General features: G+C 39.3%; 1 protein-coding gene across 1 annotated transcript in view; it reads left to right on the top strand.

Moving 5' to 3' along the window:
- Positions 1–15,939, top strand: part of DCDC2 (doublecortin domain containing 2) — a gene marked incomplete at both ends in the record, with an annotated part of 50,527 nt that extends 34,588 nt beyond the window's left edge. Inside the window, 3 exons of the mRNA XM_079533508.1 lie at positions 5,591–5,691; positions 14,198–14,545; positions 15,832–15,939. Coding sequence (XP_079389634.1) covers positions 5,591–5,691; positions 14,198–14,545; positions 15,832–15,939 — 557 coding nt within the window. The remainder of the gene's footprint in view (positions 1–5,590; positions 5,692–14,197; positions 14,546–15,831) is intronic.
- Positions 15,940–24,348: the final 8,409 nt, after the last annotated feature.

The raw sequence follows: 24,348 nt of genomic DNA, 5'->3' as shown, positions 1-24,348 counted from the left end.
TGAAGAAAAAGAAGTTTTTTCATTGTCTTACTAGTATCATGTGTATATTGCTTCCAGTTTCTTTCTAGTTCTTTTTTACTGATGGCAGAAGTCACAGGCACGCACATACAAACCTGTCACCAGAGTGACAGTATTTTGTTAGAGACAGTGATACTTCAAAAGAATTTTTCTCCCTTCTTTTTTCTTATTATTTTTGAAGGCATACATCCCCTCTGTTCCTAATACCAATCAATTCAATTTAAGGAGCCACAGATATATATTTAAGATTTGTTTTTAATTTAACAACATTTTTATGAGGCAGTCTCTGTGGTAAGTCGCAGTAATTATTATTTTTTTAATAATCCCATATGCTTTCTTGCTTATACATAGAGCTTGCAGTTAGTAAGCACTTCTGATTTTCACAAAATATTCAGAGCAGGGTATTGTTACAGTGATTTTTATTTTTTTTATCCCTACTTCAATCAGTTCCAAATTTGTAATGCAATGAGTGTATAATGTTGTAATTTGTGCTGCAATACATGTTTTATAGTTAATTCTGGTTAGGTAAGGAGCTTATGCGAGAGCCATTAATTTCTATGTTTAATTATTTAAAATATATAGATTTCTTATGAGTTAGTTCAAAGTTATAACTCAGTTACTTTTTACTTTCCTGTTTGTTAGAGGGTACAAAAAATTCAGCTGAAATACTGAGTGGCATGAGGCACAAAGGTTTGCTCAAGTTATACGTGCATCAATTCCTTGCTTCCTTCTGTTCATACTGAACTGAGTACAGTGGATGTCTGTGTATTTAGACAATTGATGGCATATATCACAAAGTGGTGTTAGCCGAAATGTTTTGGAGATCTCAGTTTTGCCGTAGCTGATTAATCTGTTGTGTGCCTCCCAAGGCATTGGCCAGACATGTGAATATCTGATAAACTTTCCTGATCAGTCAGTGGTCTGATCAGTCTTTCACATAATTGAATTCTCAAGTGCTGCAAAGCCAGCATAGCTGATATGGGTGGGAGGACAGGACAGGAAAGGAATCTGAATACGAAGATCCTTGGCTGTTAGAGCTTGTACCTTATACTGTTTTTGCTTTATTTTCCTGCTTAAAGAAAAATATAGTAGGCATCAGTGTTTTAACACCCCTATCATCTGACTTTACTAAGGGCAGCTTGAGTTGGTTCACTGTTTTATTTTTTTTGTTATATATTTTTTTAACATTAGCCACCTCTCGAGATAGAGCCATTATCAGGCTCCTGGTGTTCCCTTTCCCAGTAAAGGTCACAAGGCTTTGGGGAATTCAGAGCTTGAAGCAGTCTAGATTCTCTCAAGATTCCATAGGTCTTTCTTTGCAATTATGAAGCTGAAGAAGAGGTAAAGTGCAACTGTTAAAGAAGCTCCATAGAAAAGCACTTGCAATTAAAGTTTTTGTTCACTTCCTCCAGCTTGAAGCCAAAAACAATACTCCAAGAACTTCCTTTAGCTTCTGCAAATCTCCTCTCTCCATTAGACTGCTCTTCTTTTTTCATCTTGTGATCCATTCTGTGCCCTTCTCTGGATCCTTCTCTTTCTCCTTCTATCCTGAACTGCTGAACATGACCCTGCTTTAAAATAATCAGGTAATAGGAGATGACTGTTGTATGTTTAAGATATTTCTTAAACATGAAACATAAAAACAGATAATTAATGACTCAAGGTAGCCTGTTCTTACACAGTGGCAAAACCTTAAAAATTCCAATATCTTCTGGTTGTCTGGACACAGAATTACAGAATGCTTGAGGCTGGTAGAAGCCTCCACAAGTCATCTGGTCCAACTTTCCTGCTCAATTAGGGACATGTAGAGCAGTTTTCCCAGCAGTACAATGACATTTTGGATCTTATAGTGCCATTTAATCCTTTGCTCCTGTCATCTTCTACTCAACTTGGAGCAGAGTGATAGAGTATACCACAACTTGACTGTAAGCTTTGGACCTACCTTCTATTCCTACCACTCTTTAGAGCTCTTTTGCCTCAATGTGTCCAGGACACTGATAGTGGCCATCTCAGACATTTCTAGTTAGTTTGGGACACAGTAAGTCACAACTTTCTCTTGCATGAGGAGTGTGTCTAACCTATAATATTTTAGGAACTATTTTGGGTAGACACGAATGCTTCATCTAATGGAAGTGCTGGGAGTTCTCTTTTTAGTCATGTACAGTACTCTGTTAATAGAGATTTCAATGCCAGTTCATAACACTATAGAATGAAGACTTACAAAACTGTTGTTTTAGAAACCACTATAAGTTGCATGAAATGTTTTTCTTTCACTTAGAGTAGCGTGTAGAAACTGACTAACGATTTGGAGGCAGGGATATGAAGCATTGCATCAGTAAGACTTTTTTTTTTTTTGCTTGACTTTTTTCTAAACCACAAAGCACTTCAGAAATATTGCCTATAAAATGATACAAAAATTAACCAACATATTTGCTTGTGAGGACCTGAATAACTCACGGCACGGGTAATAGTGATTAATGAGGTCTGCAAACTGCTGCTGACAAGATCTTGCACAGAAACACATGAGCAGGGAATATGTTGGCCTTTCATTAGCTGCCTGCCTCCACATTTTTTTAATTTGCATGCAGAAAGTGTAAATATTTGTCTGATACAGAGTAGCAATGTTAACAATGTTCACTTTTTGAAGATAATTTCTCAATGCTGCCTTTAATCGCGTTAAATGTTTGTATATTGTTCTACAACTTTCTATTCATTTTCTCTTCTAATACCAAAATACAAGAAAAATGTGTTCTAATGTATGCCTAATTAAATTCCTTGTCATTTTCTTTAGGATTTTGGACTTGTTCCACTCTTACAACTTTCCCATTTTTCAGCTGATGTCATTTTTCTTCACTGGTTCTGACGCAATTCAGACCTAAGCACTTTTTTTTCCTTCCCTTGTTATTGATGGTACATATGTTTTGGACATTTTTCTTCTATACTCTAATGTTTGCACAGAGATAAATAATTCACTTCTTTCAGTAATGATTTTCTTAGATCCTCAGACTTTTCCTTTTCTGAAACTAAGTACTGATATCTTCTGTTGACTGCATTTGAAATACAGTGGTCTTTTAACTACTTGTTTTTCCTAGAGACCACAGCTGTTTTGAAAATGATCTGATTTCACTTCACCTGAAAAGTCCTTGAAGATCCTGTGATTTCTCTGATGCTGCTCCTTTCCATTGCAGCCTTCAGTTCAGTTTTAGCATCTTCCACTAGCAGCCCTGTTAAAAAGCAGGAATTATTTCAGAGTGCTTTCCATGCAAGACATTGGCGTGCTGAAGAGGTGACAGAAGATTGTGTAGGACTCTTCAATTCATATCTTTTAATTATGGCCATCTTTTCCTTGCAGGACACACCTGCCAGCCCTGTTTTTACCTTTGATTTCTCCTTTGGATGCTTTCAAGGAGCTTAACTCTCCTTTTGTATTGTATGCATAGTGTTAAGGTTTGCCCCTTGGCTGCCAGGCACGCATCTGGCTCACACAGAGCCTGTTGTCACTTGTACCCCTTGATCCCTCTCTGCTGGGCTGCTCTTCAGCTGCTCGTCTCCATCTGTGCCTTTGTCCACCATGGCTTCATCCAGGTACAGAACCTGGAATTTGTTCTTGTTCAATTTCAGCCTGTTACTGATAGCTCAGTGCTCCATCTGCCTATATCCTCTGCAAAGCCTGTTGTCTTTCAAGACAGTTAACAGCACCTCCTGGTTTAAATTGTCAGCAAGTTTACTAAGGATGCATTCCTCTCCTGCATCCGGATGGTTGAAAAAGTTGTTGACCAGAACTGGCCACAAGCTTAAGCCCTGAAGTACTCCATTAGTAGCTGGCTGCCAACAACTCTTCAAACCCTACCAATCAGTCAGTTCTTCACTCAGTGTACCATGCACCTCTTCATCTCACAATCAGAAAATATGTCCAGAAGGATTCTTTCAAGGGCAGCATCAAAAGCCTTCCTGAAATCCAGACAAACCACATCCACCACCTTCCCTGCATGCACTAAGCAGGCTATCTTAACATGAAAGATTTCAGATTACTGAGGCAGGACTTTTCTTTCATGAACTCGTATTGGATGGACCTGATGATTTTGTTATTCTTCAAGCATTTTTTGATGGCACCCAGGATAATCTTTCTTTAATATAAGGTAAGAACAACAGAACTTTGCCTCCTAGAGAGCTCACGAAAATGAAAATGTGAAATGTATGGATCATCTGTGATGGTATCACATGCATTTTGTTTCTTTTCTGGGCATTTTTATCAGTGCATCACTGATTCATGTGCGTTTTGTTACTTTTCTGGACATCTGCAAAGGGTAATGAAACACATGTGGATGGTCGAAGGTTAACCATACTACCATCAAATAGATGTTCTTTGTTGTCTCTGATCAAGCATAGAATAAAGTAGGTGAACTATATTTAATTATCCCTCCAAAAAAGAAAAGAGAAAAGAAATGAAGAAAATACTTATTTCTCTGCTAATTATGACAGTAGGAAGAAGGATCTTTTTGAGATGATTAGGATAAGAAACCAACCTGTAATACTAAGAACACTGGTATGCTGCACACTGGTGCTTTCAGAGTACAAGTATGGGCTGGGCAAAGAAGTTCCAGCAGAACTGACTCCAAGGTACCCAGGCTGTTATGTCCATCACAAAATCTCCTCCCCTAGGCTGCAGCCAGCACTATCAGCATGGAATAAAGTTGTGGATATTTCTGACAATATCTTTGCTTTCTGATGCTCTGGTCTGATTTCAGTGATATTTCTATCTCTGAATTTTGTTCCAAGGATTGATTTTTATTTTTTTTTCCCCTTTTCATAACAATGAAAAAAAAAAACTGGAAAACTAATTTCTTGAGAAGGCAGTGCTTATTTTTATGCGAATCATTATCTACACTTCTGTAAGTCTCCTTTATCACTTGTTTTTCTTATAGGTTGTTTCCTCCTTCCTAGTGTTCAGCAACAGAGAACAGTTTGCATGTTGGTTTGATACTATCGAGCTCACATTCTTTTATGAGGAATTATACAGCAATTCAGTGAAGTGCAAACTTATTTATTCTTATGGTTACTTATGGTGGATATGAACATGACAGCATAGACATCTCTTGTTCCTAGATAGATGGAGAAAGTGATTTAAATTAACCCTTGTGTTCTTAATTTCTGAGCTCTTCCTTGTTTTGCTTCTGTCCTGGTTCAAAGTGTTCTTGATTTGGTGCCTGGGATTCTTCTGGATGTGTAAGGGTTACTATGCTAAGTCCAAGAGGGTAATGTCATTGACTGTAGAAGTAGAAGCAATAGAATGTTATTGGAATTGCTCCCAACCTTTCCTAAAGCTGGAGGAATTGGGATCCGGGGCTTTGTTCATGCTATTTCCTCTTCCTTCTCCCAGTGGTGTAGTATGCTATTTGTTATTAAAAAGGAAAACAAATTGAGAATAATGGGAGGTTGAGAACTTTGATAAAAGGAATGGTGAGTCTGCTCAGAAACCTGCTCTCAGCAGCAGTATTGAGTGCACTTCAGTAGTTCTGCCACACAGAGTCGCAATTGGACCTCACTTATTTCTACTCTTTTCCCATTGTAGGTGAAGGGATTTACAGAGCTCGAGAAAAGCGATCTGAAATGTGGGGGGCAGCTGAAGTTCAAGAAGATGAAGACACTCGTGTAGAAGTTCCATTGGACCAGGTATTGCTCGAACTCTAAATAAACAACTTTTTATTTCTTTCCTCATTGTGTGTGTTCTTTACTCAACTTCTTTCAGGAGCACAAGAGATTATTTTGCAAATGCTTATAGCTGCTCACCAGTGCAGCTTTATTTATGGGAACTTTAGCAAATCGTTCTTTCAGTTACCTTTTTATTGTACATCAGCTTCAGAACTGGTTTGAGAAGTCTTAAAAGGCCTCAGGGAATCTCAACTGCTTACTGAGCAGATTCACACAGACTGTAGTCCACTTGTGTTGGTGGAATAAGTAAGAACCAAGGTCAGAATTCCTGTAGTCCTGAACCAAAAACACTCCTGGATTTGTCAGCCATGTCTTGTCCAAGCTACCAGTATGGTCTTCTGTTGAAACAGCTAGGCACTTAATTAGCCACATTTTTTCATCAAGACTGTTCTTGTTCCTGACGTAAGAAATGCTGAAGTTCTCTCTTTGCACAAAGAATACCTACCTTGACCTCAGAGGGTTGTGTGCTAAGCACCATCAGGACATTACCCCTGTTAATTGTGGTTGTCCTTATGAGGTGCTGTGATGTTTATTTTGTGTTGGATTGTACCCGTAGTACTGAAAGTGGGGGAGAACATACTGCCTGTCATCTCAGTCTATATTTATGATGTTTCTTAGTACACTGTGCCCTAGTCCTGACTGTGCAATCATCAAATTAAGAAATAATTAGCCTGTTCATCAGCTTCTGAAGGTGCATAACGCTTTCCTTGGTGGTAACATGAAGCATTTGATAGATATTGGCTTGTCAGGTCTTAGATTTTTAGATTGACTGCAATTCTTCCAAAATTCAAGAGCCATGGGATGGCAACTCCTCCACAGGGGTGCTATGGCAGCCGCAAGAGCTCTGCCCTCTCTGCAGCCACTCTTGACAGTTTACCACAACTACAGAATGGCAACCCCTACTAGAGACAGGAAAACAGCTAATAGTGCCCTGCCACTGCAGTATTTGGTGAGAGCAGCTGTTGTTCATGCAGCTGCCAGTGAGCATCCCTTGTGCCTGTAATCTTGCAATGCTGGGGATTTGCTTGGTATCTCTTAACTCATGTGCTGAGGCCCGTGTGGAGTCCATAGATGGAAGTATTTTTGAGTTGCTACTAACAGATTTTTGCTACCTGAGCTGCTCTCACAAGGAAGTGTGCGTATGTGGGGGGAAAAAGCAAAATTCAGGCATGTACACTATTAATAATCTGATTTTTTTTTTTAAACGTATTTTCAGAAAAGCAAAATTGTTTGAGAATTCAGGCCATGGTTTATTTCCCATTTTAAAACTTGATGCTTCCAAGCTAATCTGGCAAGAAGCCAGGTCCTTCTTAATAGCACTGAGTATTCTTTATTCCCAGGCAACTGAGATTACTCAACCTTCGAAAACATTTAGCATTTTTTTGCAAGTTCATGTTCTTATTAATTAACATTTTAAATCTTTTTCAGTTCTGTGATGTAAAAGAGTTATAGCTTTTTTTTTTTTTTAACTGCAGTATCTGTTATGTGCTAGAAGTATGGAAAAGGACAGTCAGGCAGGGCACTACTATCTTGCATAATGCATAAATATTTACATGCCAGCTTTCACTGCAATGCTGACAGTTCTGATATGCTATCATTTCCATCAGCCACATAAATTAGGTGGTGAAAAGAGAGCTTAGTTGTTGGGTTTTTTCTATGCACCTTCTCTGTCTTGCCATTTAAAGTACACAGTTGAACAAATGCCAGTTTAGCCATTAACTGAAGTTAGTGTAAGACTGGCTAGACACCTGCTTATGTCCTGTAAAATGCTGTTTGTCAGTTGAGAATGCTTTAAAAGAACAGGAATTGCTATATTCCAGACAAGTTAACAGTTGTAATTGAACATCAAAGAGGGGGGGGGGAAAAAGTGTTTTGCCTAAACCCAAACTATATCCTTGTGTTCTGTACCAAGGCTTTGGCTTCTGAATGAAAAATGGATAGTTTTGTCTTTGACATGCAAACCTACTCCAAGTTGGTTATTTACATCCTGGAGGCAGCATCCATGGGGTCTGGTGACAGACTCTGAAACCGGCTGTGCAGATAATAAGGGAATGGTGTGGTTCTGCTGTAGATCTTGGTAAGGAGGGAGGAAACAATATAAATTTCGTATTTGAAATGCTGATTAAATATTTTACGTTGAAATTGCTGTTCATAATATAGATATATTCAAAGTAGCTCTCTCTGAGAGAGAAACTTTTCCAACTAATACAATTTTGGAACAAACTAACTACTTTATGTAAGTTATGAAATACAGAAGAAGCATTTGGTAGCAGTGGTATTGAAATCACACTGGAAGTTTCCATTGATTTATCAATTTCCATGTGTTCTCTCCCAATAAGCCCTTGGGAGGTGCAGTAAATATGAGGGTTATGAGATATGAAGCAGCCCAGTGCATGATGCCTTCAAAGAATTCAGGCATGTTGCTGTGCCAATTTTCTTTGCCTTGGGGGACGTGATATTGATTATTAAGATCTAAATGATGTTGAATGGATCTGAATTGTTGGGTTTTTTCACCTCCAGATTCATCATCCAACCTCCTTCTCTCTTTCTGTATCTGTAAAAATTACTGAATGTTAAATCCATCTAATGAGCACTGACTTCAGGGGCTGTTGTAGACATTCACGCTTTGGGTTCTCTCACTACCCATTGCTTTCCATTATTCCCAATGTCCACTGATTCCTGATGCCACTCTTATTCTCAATTTCCTGGGCTGTGAAGTGATGTGAAATTGAGGATATCCCTTTTGGTGCTTTCTTTCTCTAGAGAGAGTTCATCAGTAGCAGGAAATCTGCACCTTTCATTTATGATTTTCATTGCGGGGTTTACGTTTTGCTTTAGAGACCCAAGATTCACCTCGATGAACAGAACAAAACTCAAATATTCCTGCTGCTGAAAGCAAAGTATTGAACTTTGCATTGGTTAAACATTAAAACAGGCTGACTGCTTGAAGATATATTCCTTGATTAAAAACACTGGAGCTTTTCACTGGGCAATATTTTGCACTACATCCATAAAGACTTCAAAATGGCATTTGGAAAGAATAAGAACAAAACTTCTAACATGCTCAAGTTTTGCTACAGCTACTATAATTTAAATTTTCTGGGTCCTAAGTGCCAACAGATAAAACACACAGGAAAATGTCTTAATTCTAGCTGCCCTGGTTTACACTTAATATTTTTTTTTAATTGTCTGTGTGAGGTATGACAGCTTCCTCTGTCTGGTTGCTTGCAACTCAGAATGAGAACAGAGATCTTCCCTCGCTTTTTCCACCAGATAATTGTGATTTCTGAAGCTATGGCAACAAGACCTGATCTTTATAGACCTGCACAGCCAACTGTTAGAAGGCACAGGTTCTATTCCATTGTAAAATTGGTGCTGATAGCACTTGGAAAAAAGTTTTCTCTCCACGTGCACCTGTCTTGAAAAAGCCTAGGAATTCTAGAACAGGCAATCTTTCAAATTGCTTAACTTCTAAGACATTTTCATTCACTGTAGAAGAGTCTGTTTGGAGGGGGGGGAAAGAACTTGCATATATCTGCAAGCTTAGGGCTTCTTTTGAGAAGCTTATAAATTTTCTCTTTATAGGAGGAAGCTGTGAAGCTTGGGCAGATCTTAATGTACTCTTGGAAAATGTTCTTATGGAAAAACTATACGTAACTGTCAGTGAAATGTGTGCAGACTATTTTAAACTTAGGTATGTCTTACAAAAACAAGTATCTGATCAGCTGTTTTCTTCTATGCCGTGGCCTTCTTGTGATCAGGGATTTATGCACGCTCCCAGTTGCCACACAATGAAACCAAGGAATGGATTTTGAAAAGCTTTTTGCCCTGCTTGAAGTTACATTGACTTCTAAGTAACTTCATTTACACTTTTGGGAGCTATGATCTTACGAAAAATTATACTCTGTGGACTCGGGTCTTCATTTCTTTCATTAAAGTAAAATATCTGAGCCATAAAGATGTTGGAGTTTAAGGCTCTTTATTGTATTTTTTGCATCACATTCATTATGTGTGAAATGCAGGACTGATGAACCCTCAACTATTCATTTGCTTGCTTTTAAGTACTTGAGTTTTGTAAATGATGTGGAAGAGGACTGTTGTCACTTAGCAACCTTATCTGGTTCAGGAACAAAATGTTTTGATTTCAGAATCTGTGCTGTGCAGCTCCAAAGCATTCCTGACTCCCTTGGAAGAAGGGCAGCTCTGTTCTGGAGCTGATCAGTGCAATTGGCTTTGCACATTCCTGATAGTACATTCATGAGGTGTATTCATGCTGGTATTTGTGGCCCTTAAGCTTTTTGTTGCCTACCTCATTGTTTGTCTATTGTGACTGTTAGCCAAGTAAATATTTCCAAGTGGGTTCAATAAAGGAAAACTGTGTTTTACATTAATGGTATAAAACAATTTGTCTTAAATGATTTGTGTTACTGCACTTCTTAGTATTCTAGTATCGATTGTGTACAAGCCCACTGAGAGAATGCATTAGCATCCTTAGAGGTTGAGAAGTCAAATGCTTCCATGTCTAAAAATTTCCTGACTTACTCCATTTGAATGATGATGGCAATTGGTGCTGTGGCTCCTAATGAATTATGGCATGATGAGTGTAACTAGAATCCCTTTTTTAAACACTCTGGTAATGCTGAGATTAAAAATATCATCAAGTGATTGTGCTACTTAAATACAAAGTGAAACTTGGCTTCAGTTAGTTGTGATGTGCAGCTTCAGTTCAATATGCTTTTGACTGATTGTACCTTTGAATAAATATATGCAATTCTTTTCTTAGTTAGCCATTTTAGTGATTGCCCATGGCAGGTGAGGAATTGTACTTAGAAATATGAAAATATGATCTGAAAGGAAGTTACTTTAGCTTCTGTAATTTCAACTAGGTGACTGCAATGGACCCTACATTTGAAAGTTGTAGCCAGCTGTACAAGAAGGAGTGGTACTCCCTATTTTCTTGCTGTCACAAATAAGGCAGAATAGAGCCTGATTATCGGTAATTCTTGCTGCTGGAAGAATGATGTTAGTCTATCATAGACTGAAAAACTGTCCGTTCCTGTAAGTCGTTTAGTCCTCTATGAAAATTACCTCAAGGAATAAGCAGATAATCACCTCACACTTCTCCAGTTCTAGATTTACTGCAATCAGGTTTGAGTTGTCCTGTGTCCATAAGACAAGGTGAGGCCTCACTGGTGCTGAGTACAGGGGAAGGCTGACTTCCCTAGTCCTGCTCACCACACCATTCTTGATACAAGCCAGGATGCTGTTGGCTTTCTTGGCAACCTGGACATACTGCTGGCTCATGTTCAGCCCACTGTCCATCAGTACACCAAGGTCCCTTTCCATCAGGTGGCTTTCCAGACACTCTTCCCCAAGCCTGTAGGGTTGCCTGGGGTTGTTGTGACCAAAATGCAGGACTTGACACTTGGCTCTATTGAAACTCATACAGTTAACCTTGGCCCATCAATCCATTCTATCCTGGTCCCTCTGTAGTGCTTTTCTCCCCTTTGGTAAATCAACACTTCCTCCCAGCTAGGTGTCATCTGCAAACTTACTTAGGGTGCACTCAATCCCCTCATCAAGATCGTTAATAAAGATGTTAAATAGAAGCAGCCTCAGGACAGAGCCCTTGGGGACGCTGCTCGTGACTGGCTGCCAACTGGATTTAACTCCATTGACCACAACTCTTTGGGCCCAGCCATCCAGCTAGCGTTTCACTCAGAAGAGCTTGTAATGCGTAACTTCCTGTGAGCGAGCATGTTGGCTCAAAGCCTGACTCACATGCGAAGGAGAGCAGCCTCCCACATCTGTCTTAGCCATCCAGCCAAAGCATTACACACAGAAGAAGCTCTTACCGTGAATATTCTTGCTGTTTAGAAGGTGACCTATGAGAGTGTGAGAACACAATTTGAAGTAACTTTTATATAAACGTATGGACATTTGGTGTAGCAGTAGCTAGATGGTTTACTGTAGTCTGTCAAATTCTGTGAGAAGGTTCTCACTGACTACAGGAGACCCTGAATTAAGCCCTGTCCCAGAAAGATATTAATATTTTCTTTAGCTCCCTTTTTCAGGTTCACTAAAATCACTGGAACCGGTAGTTATGCATCTGTAGTATTTATAAGCTTTGAACCATAAAAATCTTTTTCCCTTTTTCTCTTTTCTTCCCTTAGAGATATATATATGTAAGACTATTAAAAAAATCTGTCTCCATAAATATGAAAATTAAGCAACTTTTGCCAAGTATTTCTCTTTCTCAGAGAAGACAGCGTACTTCACATTATTAAATCAGCAACATTTCAGTACTAAGCGTCACAATTTTTATGTAAAGACCAGTGTGTGATTTAGAGGGTTGGACTTCAGTTCCTTCTCAACTGTTCTGACTTCAATCTGCAGCTCATTCTGAAATGCAGTGTCTGTGGCCATCCTCATTTTGAAACCTACCTAGGTTTTCCCATGCAGTGGGGATGATTCTGTATTTTAGACTACTGAGCAAAGGATCACTTCTTCCATGTCCATAATCTAGTGTGGCTTGAAATGAGATTAAATGAAGAAAGCATTTTGCTTTCCAATTCTTGCCTGTAAATGTGACATTTTATTTTGGTCCATTTTGCAATTTGAATGTGATATGATGTTAGCTCCCTATGAGCTTCCAGGGGGATTCTGGCTATTGTTCAATACACTGTTTTTCACTTAGTTTAGTCCCTAGACAGGGTGAAGTCTAACAGATATAGCCACTATTTGTAATGTCATAGCAAGCAGTTTTCTTTAAGAAAAATGCTTACTTTTAAATATGGGTATGTGATGCATTTAATTTGTGCAGTCCACTCTTGCTCAGAGTCAGAACTCAAAGCTGCTAATTATCATTGTGCACTGGAAATAAATCAGTAGCTCATAGGTGGCGAATCAGTAGGTAGGCTAAATCTGCATTTTCTTTGCTGTCCTGATGTGCTGATAGTTATACGAGTTGGCTCAAGTCTGCTTTGCATGGCAGCTTCTTTGAAAGTGTCTGTAAAGATTTGGCTTGTTTAATTTTCATTTCAGAAGCAACAGGGCTGATTTTATATTGAGAGATAGCTAGGAAGGCTTAAAATCGTACAGAACCCACTGTGCTTCACAGAGAGCTTTAGGAGCCATTATTTATACCATGGTCAGGTAACCATGTAATATTTCTAGTAGCTTGTCATTCTGTGGATTATCACGATGAAATAACTTGTCCTTTTTGAAGCTCACAGAATATTTGAAGTCAGTGGGATATTTTGCATGGGCTTTGTGAAATAGTCTTACATTGCTACGTAAACGTCAAAGCAAAAGCAGGGTGTCTTGTCAAAAGGCTTCAATCAATTGCTGGTACTCTTAAAGTGGCTCTTACTAATATGCCAAAGAAAATGAGAGAATTGTTTTTGAAATGAAACAGTGAGAAAAAGAGACAGAACTTACAAGCTGTAGGATAAACCTGCCTGTCTAAAGGAGCTGCTAATGATAGTAGAATTCCCAATGCATTTGATTAAAAGAGAATCTATCTTTTGCTCTCAGATTGCTTGCTTTAGATTTAGTCTGATGAGGCTGTGCGGGAGGCAGATACGATTTCATTCCCATGGGACTTTTACTCTTTATTTTCATTCCAACTTGAGCACGAGTACTTAAGTCATCTTGACAGAAGGGGCATTGGTTCACTGAATAGTCAGGTGAACACTGAAAGTTGAAACTGGAAGACAAATGGCAAAAAATAGACAACATGTGCATCAGTCTCCCAGGTTGTCACAAAATCATGCTGCTAGCAGCTTTATCCCTAGTGATTTTCTGCTTATTCTTCAATATGGGACAACGTTTTATTATCTGGTAATTATTTGATTATGTAGGAAAAGTTAATTACTAAATGTCAAACAAATCCTAACTATACAAACCCACACAGAGGTCTTTGGGAAGAGACATTATGGAAGAGACCAGTGGGTCTATCTATCTCATCTCTCTTGCTGCTTTTCTGTGGATGCATAGAAGACAAGTTGTGACCAGGCTGATTGGCATGGTGTGGTCTGGTTCATAGGTAAGACTTCAGAACGCTTTGTGTGCTAGTGATGCTATTTTATTTTAACATTTTATTTTATAGAAAAAAATATATATATGTACCAGATGCCGGAATATTAGACAGATCAGAATAGCTGGTGCAAAATACTGTTGCTGGGATAATTAAATCTAGCTCATTCCAGTTTTAATATAGTCAAATAGATTAACCCCGTGTGATTCTTCTAAATCTCATTAGCTTTTAGCATTGTTTGTAGAATGAGAGTGCAGTATGAGGTGCCGACAGGAGCATCATTTTTCTCTCTGTGAAGATAAAGCTCATGTTAGCATACTTACTCCCTAGTAATGACGTAATCGTGATTTTGATGTCTGTCACGTTTCAGAATTGCCTTGGAGAATTCTGTTTAAAAATGCCCTGTAATGTTGCTGCTTTTCCTTTCAGAGGCCAGCAGAAACTGTGGATGAAGAAGAAAATGCAGAAGAGGAAGATGACAGAGGAGAGGAGGAAGCATATAAACAGAAGGAAGAACACCCAGAAGTAAATGGAGAGGAAAGTGGGGAAACTGTTACGAAAAGAAACACAGGAGAAAATAAGAATAAATTAAATGGGAATTATGAACACAAAGCAGAAGGAACAGAGGATGTTGACCAGGCAGAGGAAGAGGAGCTCGCCCATTTAAATGGCAAGATAAATAAAGACAGTGGTGTGCTGATGGAGCAGATGAATGGCCACGATGATCTCCAGCATGAAGAGGATGTAAAAGAGGATTATTCTGGCAGTCAGGACCAGGTAAGCATCTATTCTTTCAGTTTGTTTTTCTGTATTTGTCAGCTTTAGGCTTCGTCTCAGCTAGTGTGTAAGTATCTCACTCCAGATAAGTCTTGGAGAGAATTAATAGAACTGAATATGTGGGAAAAGCTTTCTTATCTACATAAGTTGGTAACATCATTAATTACAATATATGCCCTCCAACTGAGAAAGCAGATGCTTCTCACTATTTGATGAACCTGCATATCCTACTTTCCTGAGTATGTTGAGCTCTCAAAAAGAGAAATCTTGCAATTTCCTGAAAGGCACGATCATTTTACACTTCCTCACTGTGTTATCCTTAGGACAGAGCAGGAGGATGTATTCATGAAACCACAGCACCTTGATTTGTTGTTGTTGTTTGCCTGAATTGATTTTCGCAGAAGCTGCATTTCATAAAGAGAACTTGCTATTACTATGTGGAAGTTTCATTTGTTTTTCTAAGAAATAGGATCAAACAATGGAAATGAATAAGGCCTTGAAAGCAAGGTGCTGTAGTCAGGTTAAAATCAAATATCCTGTTAATTCTGGGAAGCTGGCAACATGCTGTTAGCTTAATTGGAGGTGTGCAGCCTGGAACCAAGCGGACTGCCTTGAAAGTCAGATGAACAGGACACAGAAAATGGAGTCTTTTGCTTAATAGAAAAAAATCCAGATCCAGGGAGACCTGTATTCTCGAGTATTAGGAGCTGAACAAATTGCTGCGTGTTTTCTGCCTATAAGCTGCTGAAAAAAAAGACCCCTCCTCTATTTCTGGGGTCAGTGGGAATGGTTTCTCAGTTCCTTGCAACTAGGCTTTCATCTGTTCCTATATTACACACAAAAACATTTCTCAAGGAAGTTAAGAGAACTGAGTAACATAACATTTTTTTTTTTTCTTTTCTTCCCAAATTTGTTTTATATTTGACATAGCACAATGGATTTTTTGTTTTGTTTTGTTTCGTTTTTAGAGAAGCTGAAGTAATTTATGGCAATGGAGAAAGTGAGTGCGCATTCACTTTAAAAGGATATGTGGGTAACTGGGTGTTTGACAACCCGGGGGAGGGAAAACCTCTAACTTGAGTGCTTTCTCCTTTGGAAGGTGTATAAACTTCTGCTGAACAAAAATGTTAATTTGATCACTGTCAGAAAGCATCTTTTGTGTGTGTGTCTGTGTGTGTGTTAAGAATTCCTCATGGAATTTGTAGTACAAGATGATCACACTGTTGAAGTAAAGTGAAATCTTAGGTACTGTTAACTTCATCAGGTAACTATCCTTTTTTTTCTAGGTTGATTCCCATCATGAAAAAACATCCAGAAATCCAAGGGTGACAATCACTAGCCCACAGGAAAGTGAAGAAAAGGACCAGAGCAATGGCTATGCTGCAGTTGCATAGATATAAGGAAATGTAATCAGTGGGAAGTGAAATAATACTTTCAAGCATGTTATTTTATGATTTATAGCTTAAAATGGAAAGGTAGATTGTGTACACACATACTGAGTCTTGAGATGATAATGGCATATAGAATAATAGGACATAAACCTTAATATCTACTAAGTAACATTGAATTGTTTTCACAAGGTGTGAAATTTCTGATGGAATTTGAGAGAAAAAAACGTAATACTACTACATGGTAATGTTAGAAACATTGGAAATAAACTATTTTGTGGTATAAAATGTAACCATCAGTAGCAGAGTCAACTATACAAATGACAATTGTCAAGAAAAAGGGTAAATAAGTTAAATATCAGAACTTCTTTGCAGGTTCATTTAGAAAAGAGAAATCATTTGTGACTTGCATACTATAAGTAGTTTTTCCCATTGAAATTCCACATGATATATTCTATTTCCAAGTGTAACCTTAAGATAGAAGCAGAATGCTTTGCTCACTTAAAGGATAGCAAAGAAGATGTACTGTGAGTCCTAATATTACTGGGTAGTAGCTTTCAGTATATTAATTGGAATAACTTTTTTTTTTTTTTTTGCATTCTTAAATAGCCCTTTTTTAGCATTGTGAAGATGGGTTGGCAGCCTGCAGTGCTGCAGCTTATTCACACTTGCAACAGTAAGTTTTGCTGGTTGTTCTGCACCAGTTCACCATGCAATGGATTGCTATTACAGTGAAAAAAGAACAAAGCACAGATATGCAGCAGGTCAGACACGGAGCAGATCGATTTGATTGCACTTCAGTTCAAGTGAAATCTAATTTATTAATGAAAAAAAAAATGAAGAGGCCCAGATTCAGACTGAAATGAGCATGAAATCATTGTTATCAATGGAGCCATTTTAATATGAAACACATTAACATAAGATTACTAGTTTACTGAAAAATTCAGCAGCTGTTATTGTGTCCATGAATCCCTTACGTAGCCTTAATGCTTGAAAGCATATTATCACCTTTTTGACTTATTTGCATTAGAAAATAAGCCACTGATCCCCAGTATTAGCTCTCTTAATGACATCAACACCATTACTCTTACCAGTTCTCTGTTAGTAATAGCAATTGTTTGTAGATTGTGAAATACAGCCCTGAGCATGATTTCATTAATTATATAAAATACATAGTGAGTTTCCCTATCATTAATGCTGGTAAATTATGACAAAGAGAAACTAAATGTCATTTTTGTTGATTTTTGTGCTGTTAAGACCAAAATTACATTCAGGAACAAATTGAACTTGAAGCACTGTTTGAAGGAAGTGTAGGAGAATTGTTGTGACTGAAACTCATAGAAATATCTGCACTTTTCTAACCAACCAGACCGGGAAGCTCCATCTCAGCCCCACCTTCTGAAACTTCTTGCAGAGCCCACCAAGGAAAATGGCTAGTGCTCCATCCTCACTCCTTTAGAGGTGAATAGATCAGCAGCAAGCATGGTGTTCAGTGTGCTTAAGAACCAAGACAAATGACAGTTGTCTTGTATTGACATCACTATGAAGAGTTGTTGGCTTGAAGTTAATGGTACAGCCAAGCACAGGATTCTACGTGTTGTCATCTTATTGCAGGTGAAATCCTGAACAACCTCTGAGGTTTTTTGCATCCTCAGAAATTTGAAGCTAACTCGACAGCCAAACATGTCTGGTAAAGATGATCAACATTTTCCTCAAAATGTTATACTTAAAACCATATATATATTTAGACGAAGCACGCTTTTGTACAGAGATTCTCTGCTTTCTATTCATAACTTGTGTCTGCTGATTGTTTCGGTCATTTCTCTCTTTTCTGCCTAAGTTCAGTGCTTAAAGACCTACAAATATCAGTAAGAGTTATTTAAAACTTAAAGTAAATTGTAGGGAACTGTAATGTGATAATTGTCTTTCCTGGGAACGTGAAAATCCCAGAGAGTTACCCAGCCTTTAAAATGTTTTCCTCTCTGCTGTTCATCTTGTAAGAAAGATTGAGGATTTTGCTTCAGAAAAACAAACTGGACTTTGGGGAGAGATACAGCCATTTCATCATTCAGTGCTGCAGTACTCAGAACACCTACTTTGTATCGGATTCTTTGCACAGAGAAAATTAGTTTATGCATAACAGTTCTGATGTTAACAGAAATTAATCAAGAAACGTGTGTGGTCTTTGCTAAAATATGTTTGTGAATGTGAATTTGCTATGACAATTTAAATGTTTCACATGAGAAATATTTCTTTTTCTTAAGCTTATATGGTGTTACTTCAAGCTTTTATGCAACTTTTTTTTTTGTTTTTTTTTTTTTTAAGACATTTTCTTTCTCCTGGCATTATTTTTAAAAGCAATTTCCTATTAAAAAGAGCTAGCATACAAACACTTCTGCTTCTGTCTCAAATCAAGGCCAGTTTGGCATTAATTTTGGCTTTGGATGACTGATGTTATTTACAAACCTCGCTATTTTTTCAGCTGTTAGGATTCTTCCATCACTAGAACTTCAAAAAAGTCAGAGTTTCCAGTTATGGCATTTTAACCGTGAAAGAAATTCTGCTGATAATTCGTCTCTTATTACAGCAAATAAAAGAATTAATTCCTAATTTCAGCAAAGCTCTAAAGCATATACTTAAATCCCATAGAGATGCAGTTTGTCATCAAATTTTATTTAATGCTTCATTGATCTGACGTATCAGAGTCAAAATAACATTAATTTCTGGAAAGCAAAGTGAAAATAAAGAAAATGCATTCCTTTCTCCGTCAGTCTCATCTAAATAAACTTGCATGCAGAAAAAAAACCCAACACATAAATGTTACTTGAAAATACTGAGAAAAGGAGAGTTGCTTGGGTATCTTGATTAATTATTCCAAAGGTACATTTAAATAATTATTCAATAATACATGTAAATATAAAATGAAATCTCTTGAGGAAGAATCTATGTATTATCTTGTAACAACCGGAATGACTTCATGAGATGCAGCTGAAGGATGTTTTGGGTGGCTGATAGTCTTCAATTGGAATCAAAAGAAGTACTTGAGATGTGGCAATAGACAGGTAAGCAGCCTGGTATCTTTCCAGTATTCTTCATGGGCACATTTGTGTGCATTAACTTATATAAACACTGTAACTGAATGCATTTTTGTGTACTCACACATGCTGCACATGCAACTAATGTTTATAATGGTAGTTTAGCAGTGTTCTATTTTCAGCAATGGGAGCTATTGAGCATTAGTGAAATTAGTTATAACCATGGGAAAAAATATATGACAAAATCTAGCAATAGCCAAGCTTATGAAAGGATGATATTTTAAGTTGCACGCATACTTTTGCTCTTTGCTGAGCCAAGTCCAGAGCGCTTATGGCACTGAAATGGAAATAACAACCTAAAATTGCCTGGGAGGAAGTTTGGTCATAAGAAAGTGGAAAGGATATGGAAAATTCAAGAAAAAATGAATATATTTACTACAGCACGTGGCAGGAAAACATTCAAAGGCCTTTAGTCCTACGCTGTTGCATAGAGGACTTCTGCCTTATACAACAGATATTTTGAAACAGTAGGCAGACATTCAACAATCTATGCTATGTAACTATGAGTATCTTTAAGTGTTCATATTTTCCTTGCAGATGATGCTCAGTTGTAACACTCGAAATTTAATAAATTAACTTTAAATACGATTTGAATTTTTCTTCATGCTAAGCGGAACCAAAATTGAATTCAAAATGCAGGTTTTATTAGTTGAGATTAGCTGACTAATCCCTAAAAAGCTTCAAAATCTCTTGCTTGGCATGAACTAGAAGGAATCTAATTCTCCATAAAACGATTCACATTTCTACACAACGAGAACATACAAGCTCATGACTATGGTTAGCAGATTTCCAAAGGCGCAGGTTCACCTACTGCTGTGAATCCTTGGATTAGAATCCAGGCGTTCCTATGCAAAAACCAATACAAAGTCTTTCTCCTGTAAGAATTGTTTGTGCACGTTCACTCTCATTTTCTGGATTCCTGTTGTACTCCCACTGATATGCAAGTGAAGCAGGTGAAGTCAAGCTCCTAATCCAAGTGTTATCTGGAAAATCATTTTTAAAGGCTTTTACTTTTTTCCAGACTCCAAAGCCAACACACAAAATCCAAGCTCAGCACACTCTACCTCGATGGCTACAGGCTCCCTTTCTCCAGTTTGTGACTGGAGGAAAAATTGCCCTCTTGAGGATGATGCAGAGTATCTGAGATCCTAGCTGGGTCACCTTTAATGGTCTGCCCAGGGAGGTGGTGGAGCCACCGAGCCTGGGGGTGTTCAAGGAAAGGCTGGATGTTGTGTTGAGGGACATGGTTTAGTGGGAGCTATTGCTAATAGGTGAACGGTTGGACTGGATGAGCTTTTAGGTCTTTTCCAGCCTTGGTGATTCTATGATTCTATGATTCTAATGGACTGACTGGCTGCCATTTTGTTAACAAGCATGAAATAAAGCATAGCTTGTAAAGGTGGCATGTAGTGAAACTCTGGATGGTAAAATGGCAGAGTGCTTTTGTTAACAGGAAGCAGACAGTATACAGAGTTGAGTGCTTTTCTCTACAGCAGCACTTGTAATTTTGGATTTTCTCCTTCAGTCTCTTTGCAAAGGAACATAAAGCACATGAGGCCCACTAAGGGTTGTGGAAAAAAGCAGAATCTGGCTGCTGGATACTTGGGTTGCTGTGGCTCAGATAAATGGGGAGGTGCCAAATACAGAGGAAGGGCCTTGTACCCCACACCTGAATGTTTCTAGAGTCAGTGGGATGACCTTCAGGAGATGGGGTTGTGATGCTGTGCTCCCCAGAGCTTCATCCTTTGGCCTGGCCATTGCACCCAAGTCCTTGTTAAGGCAGGCAATGTAATGCCCAGGACAGATAACACCAAAGCAAATGACCACACACTGTCTCAAACTTTAGTGCTCAAGGAACTGATGGCAGATTCCTGGTTCAAAAGCTGAAGGCCAATTGAGCATGCACCAAAACTGTGACTAATGAGTCGATCATCTTACTTCATAAGCAGTGAGCAGATTAAGAGCTCCCTGAGCTCTCCTGAATGGCAGCAGGCCACACAACAGGATCTCCCCTTCAGCTAGGATTCTATTAAGATTACAGAGATCCCTTACACCTTGACAGTAGGATGTCTAGCTGATACAGATACTTGGTAAGTGATTATTCATTTGCTTAAGTTTTGTCAGCTGCACTAAGATTATATCTTATGTGCCTTCTGACAAAGCCTCGGACTGGGAGTAGATTCAGCAGCACCTGGGATCCTCACCTCTATGATTTAAGGAGTTTAGAAAAAAAAGGGGGATCCACTCTGAATCTCGTGATTCAGTGAGAGGGTCCCTGGCTGAATTTGTTTAACCCTACCCCACATGCAGTAAATAATCAAGTGTACCTTGCCAACTTGACTCTTGTTAATTCACTGTCTTGATTTGTCAAGCCTTATTAAATCACTGTGTTTTCATCACCAAATACATTTCTGTTTCTGTCTTAGGAGTGAAACAGTTTCTGCAGGTGATAGGGGCCCACTCTTTTGCCTTTGCTTTCACATGGGTGAGTTGATTCTTCTGCTCTTGAGGAAAAAAATATATATTCAGGCTTTAGCATTCATTGATACACAGATTTTTCTACCTCTCTCAGTTGGGAAGGGCTGCTTGATTTGAGTAGGGTGCCGATTTATGCTTCCTGTCTCAGTGATGGGATGAGCAGTCACTCTCTGATGACTCTCTGGACACTTGTGCAAAGCTATCCCTGTTTGCTCTTCTGCTGTGGACTGTGCTTTCCTAAAACACACCGTTCCTCTATTTCTCTGCTGAATTTGTTCCTTCCATTTGGTTATGAGAAATGATCTTTCCAAAAATAGTGCTTACGCTCCACGTTGCTTTTTGGTTAGAGATTGTCAGTGCAAAGTGAACATCCTAGGAAAAGCCTTTGTGCCTTCCCCTTCTGTTCTCTTATTGTTCCCTCAGAGCTAGCACCAAACAGGAATTAACTTGGTAAACTAAGGACTGGGATTTGTGCCTGCTGGATAAAAGTATTCTCTATCCACAAAGAAAGAAATAGTCTTCCTTCATTTCTCTCTTTTCATGCAACACCATGTTTTTCAAGGTGACTCGAGGGTTCATTTCTTAAAGAACCACACGGTTATAAATGACATCACAGAAAAAGGAAGGTAGGGTAACTAAACCTCTTGGGTGCTTCTGTCACTGAAAGCCTGTTACTTCCACCAGCAAATGAGAAGAAGTGAGCATATCACTTCTGTATCAAAAAAGATCCACGTAACTTTCATGCTGTAAGGAACCATGTACTTTAGAAGCACATATATATTGGTGCTGTACCCATTCATTCTCTAGCACGTGTCCCTTTTAGCCTCTCTAACCCCTCTACTTGCTCACCACGCATACAAGCATCAAGCCTATACTATACTACATTCCCACTTACAAGCGGGATGCAGGTTATTTTCTTAAACATCTGTGGCTTCTGCACTTTGCTAAGGCCTGAAGGCCTTGCAGTACCTGAGCACAGGTATGACACTTGTGGGTGACAACACCCTTGCAGAGCACATCTGGATATACCAAGGCATGATCTCTAAACAAAGATCCATTGATACACAGCCGGGTGTCCTGGGTGCGAGGATTCTGTGCAGTGCTTGCACTGTGTGTGTAGGCCTGCGTGCTGGGTTGCCTGAAGGAAAACCCTATGGGTATACATGGCAGCACACAGGTGTCTCTAAGAGCAAAGCCCTCAACATGATGCCATGATGCACCTGTGGAGAGTGAGCTGGCTGCCAGCTCTGGAGCTACCTTCCAACAGAAGCCTGCACTGTTGGTTCGGGTAAATGGATTTCTGTGGGATCAGGAGGGTTATACCACGCTGTTACAGCTATACTGTGCTTTATGTCAGGAGAAAAGATGGTTGGGTTCAGAGGCAGCACTGGTGCCTCTCAGTAGGCAGTCCCTGCTGATGGAGGGTCAGCAGCTGGGCTGTGGCAGGGCACCTGGAGAACAGATTTCATCAGGGCAAAGATCTAACTGCAGCTGACATAGGCATGTTTAAAGGTGAGACATAATTGGACCAAATAACTCATTGCTTTCAACAGTTACGTGATTGTCTGCAAGTCAGCATGAACTAGTCACAGTCCATTCTGTGATTTTTGAGGGGATGAGCTGCAATCACCTCCCTTTAATTTGCAGCAGATGACCAAGCCCATGTCACAAGTAGCTAAGAGACTGTTACGTCTTACTGAGGCGAAACTGAAGAGCTTGGCTCTCAGGGCAGGTGTGCAGATCCTAAAGCAGTTTTGGAATATTTCTGCAGACTCACTGGCTGTCAGAGCTCAGCTGCAGGATAAAGCTGAAAGAAGCTACTGCTGGGTCACAGCAACCTCCTCTGCTCTGCTTTGGATTGACAGTGTGGCTTGCTTTGCAGGGTCAGGTGCAGGTGAGCCCACTTGGTTACGCTCTTACAAAGAAAGGAGGGCAGAACGCCCACCAGCCTGTCTGGTTGTTACAAGGGCACTCTGACCATCTATGCTTCTTGGAGACAGTGGAGACGTGCTCAGCAGAAGGATTTTGTCTCAGCACATTTTTGCTCCAGTTTGAGAAGAAATCGCTTTGCAAGGGATGAGGTGAGAACTGAATAAGTTTGAGCAAGATGTCAGAAAACACGCGGAGCTTAGGAAGGAAATGTCAGGGCACAAGGTTGCTAGGTGAGGCAGGGAGAGAGGGCAGCAAGCACTGCAGCTGGTAGAAGAGCAGAGACGGGGAAATAATGACCTCCAGAAAGGGCTCAGCCAGCTCATCCATATGGCCTCAGGCTGGAGGCTGCTTTTAGCTAGGCAACAGCTTGAAGGCACAAGTGATTACCGGACCAGTGTATCTGGTGTATCATTAAATTGACTGGCTTATTAGTTGCATTTAAAAATGATCTTCCATCTTTGTTTGCTAAAACCCATACATGTTAAATGATGGAAAAAGTGGACCTTCAAAAACCAGCTGCGAATGATTAGGCAAAACAATAAAGGCAGTTCCTTACACGCTGTCTCCTCTGTTTGCATGGCCATGAGAAATGCCTGACTTACTGTTAATATGCAGACGTTATTTTCATAATAGTCCCTCTGTAAATTATCTGACAGCAAAGCTGAGCTTTGCCCTGCTTAATGTACATCAAGTGAACTAATACAGGAAGCACGCACTGCGTGGTCTGCCTGGCGTCCTGATAAGAGCAGAGGAAATTAAGGGTGTGAGTGGATTGTTTGCCAGGCCATCAGAAGGTTGCCCAAAGAGCACACAATCCGAATACAGGAAACAGGAACCTACAGGAGTCTCCCCATTTGTGACGATGCTCCTCAGGGACATGCTGTGCTGTGGGGATGAGTTGGCAAAATCC

This window comes from Tetrao urogallus (genome assembly GCF_951394365.1).
Source record: "Tetrao urogallus genome assembly, chromosome: 3".
NCBI lineage: Eukaryota > Metazoa > Chordata > Aves > Galliformes > Phasianidae > Tetrao > Tetrao urogallus.
This window is presented reverse-complemented; position numbering and strand designations above follow the sequence as displayed.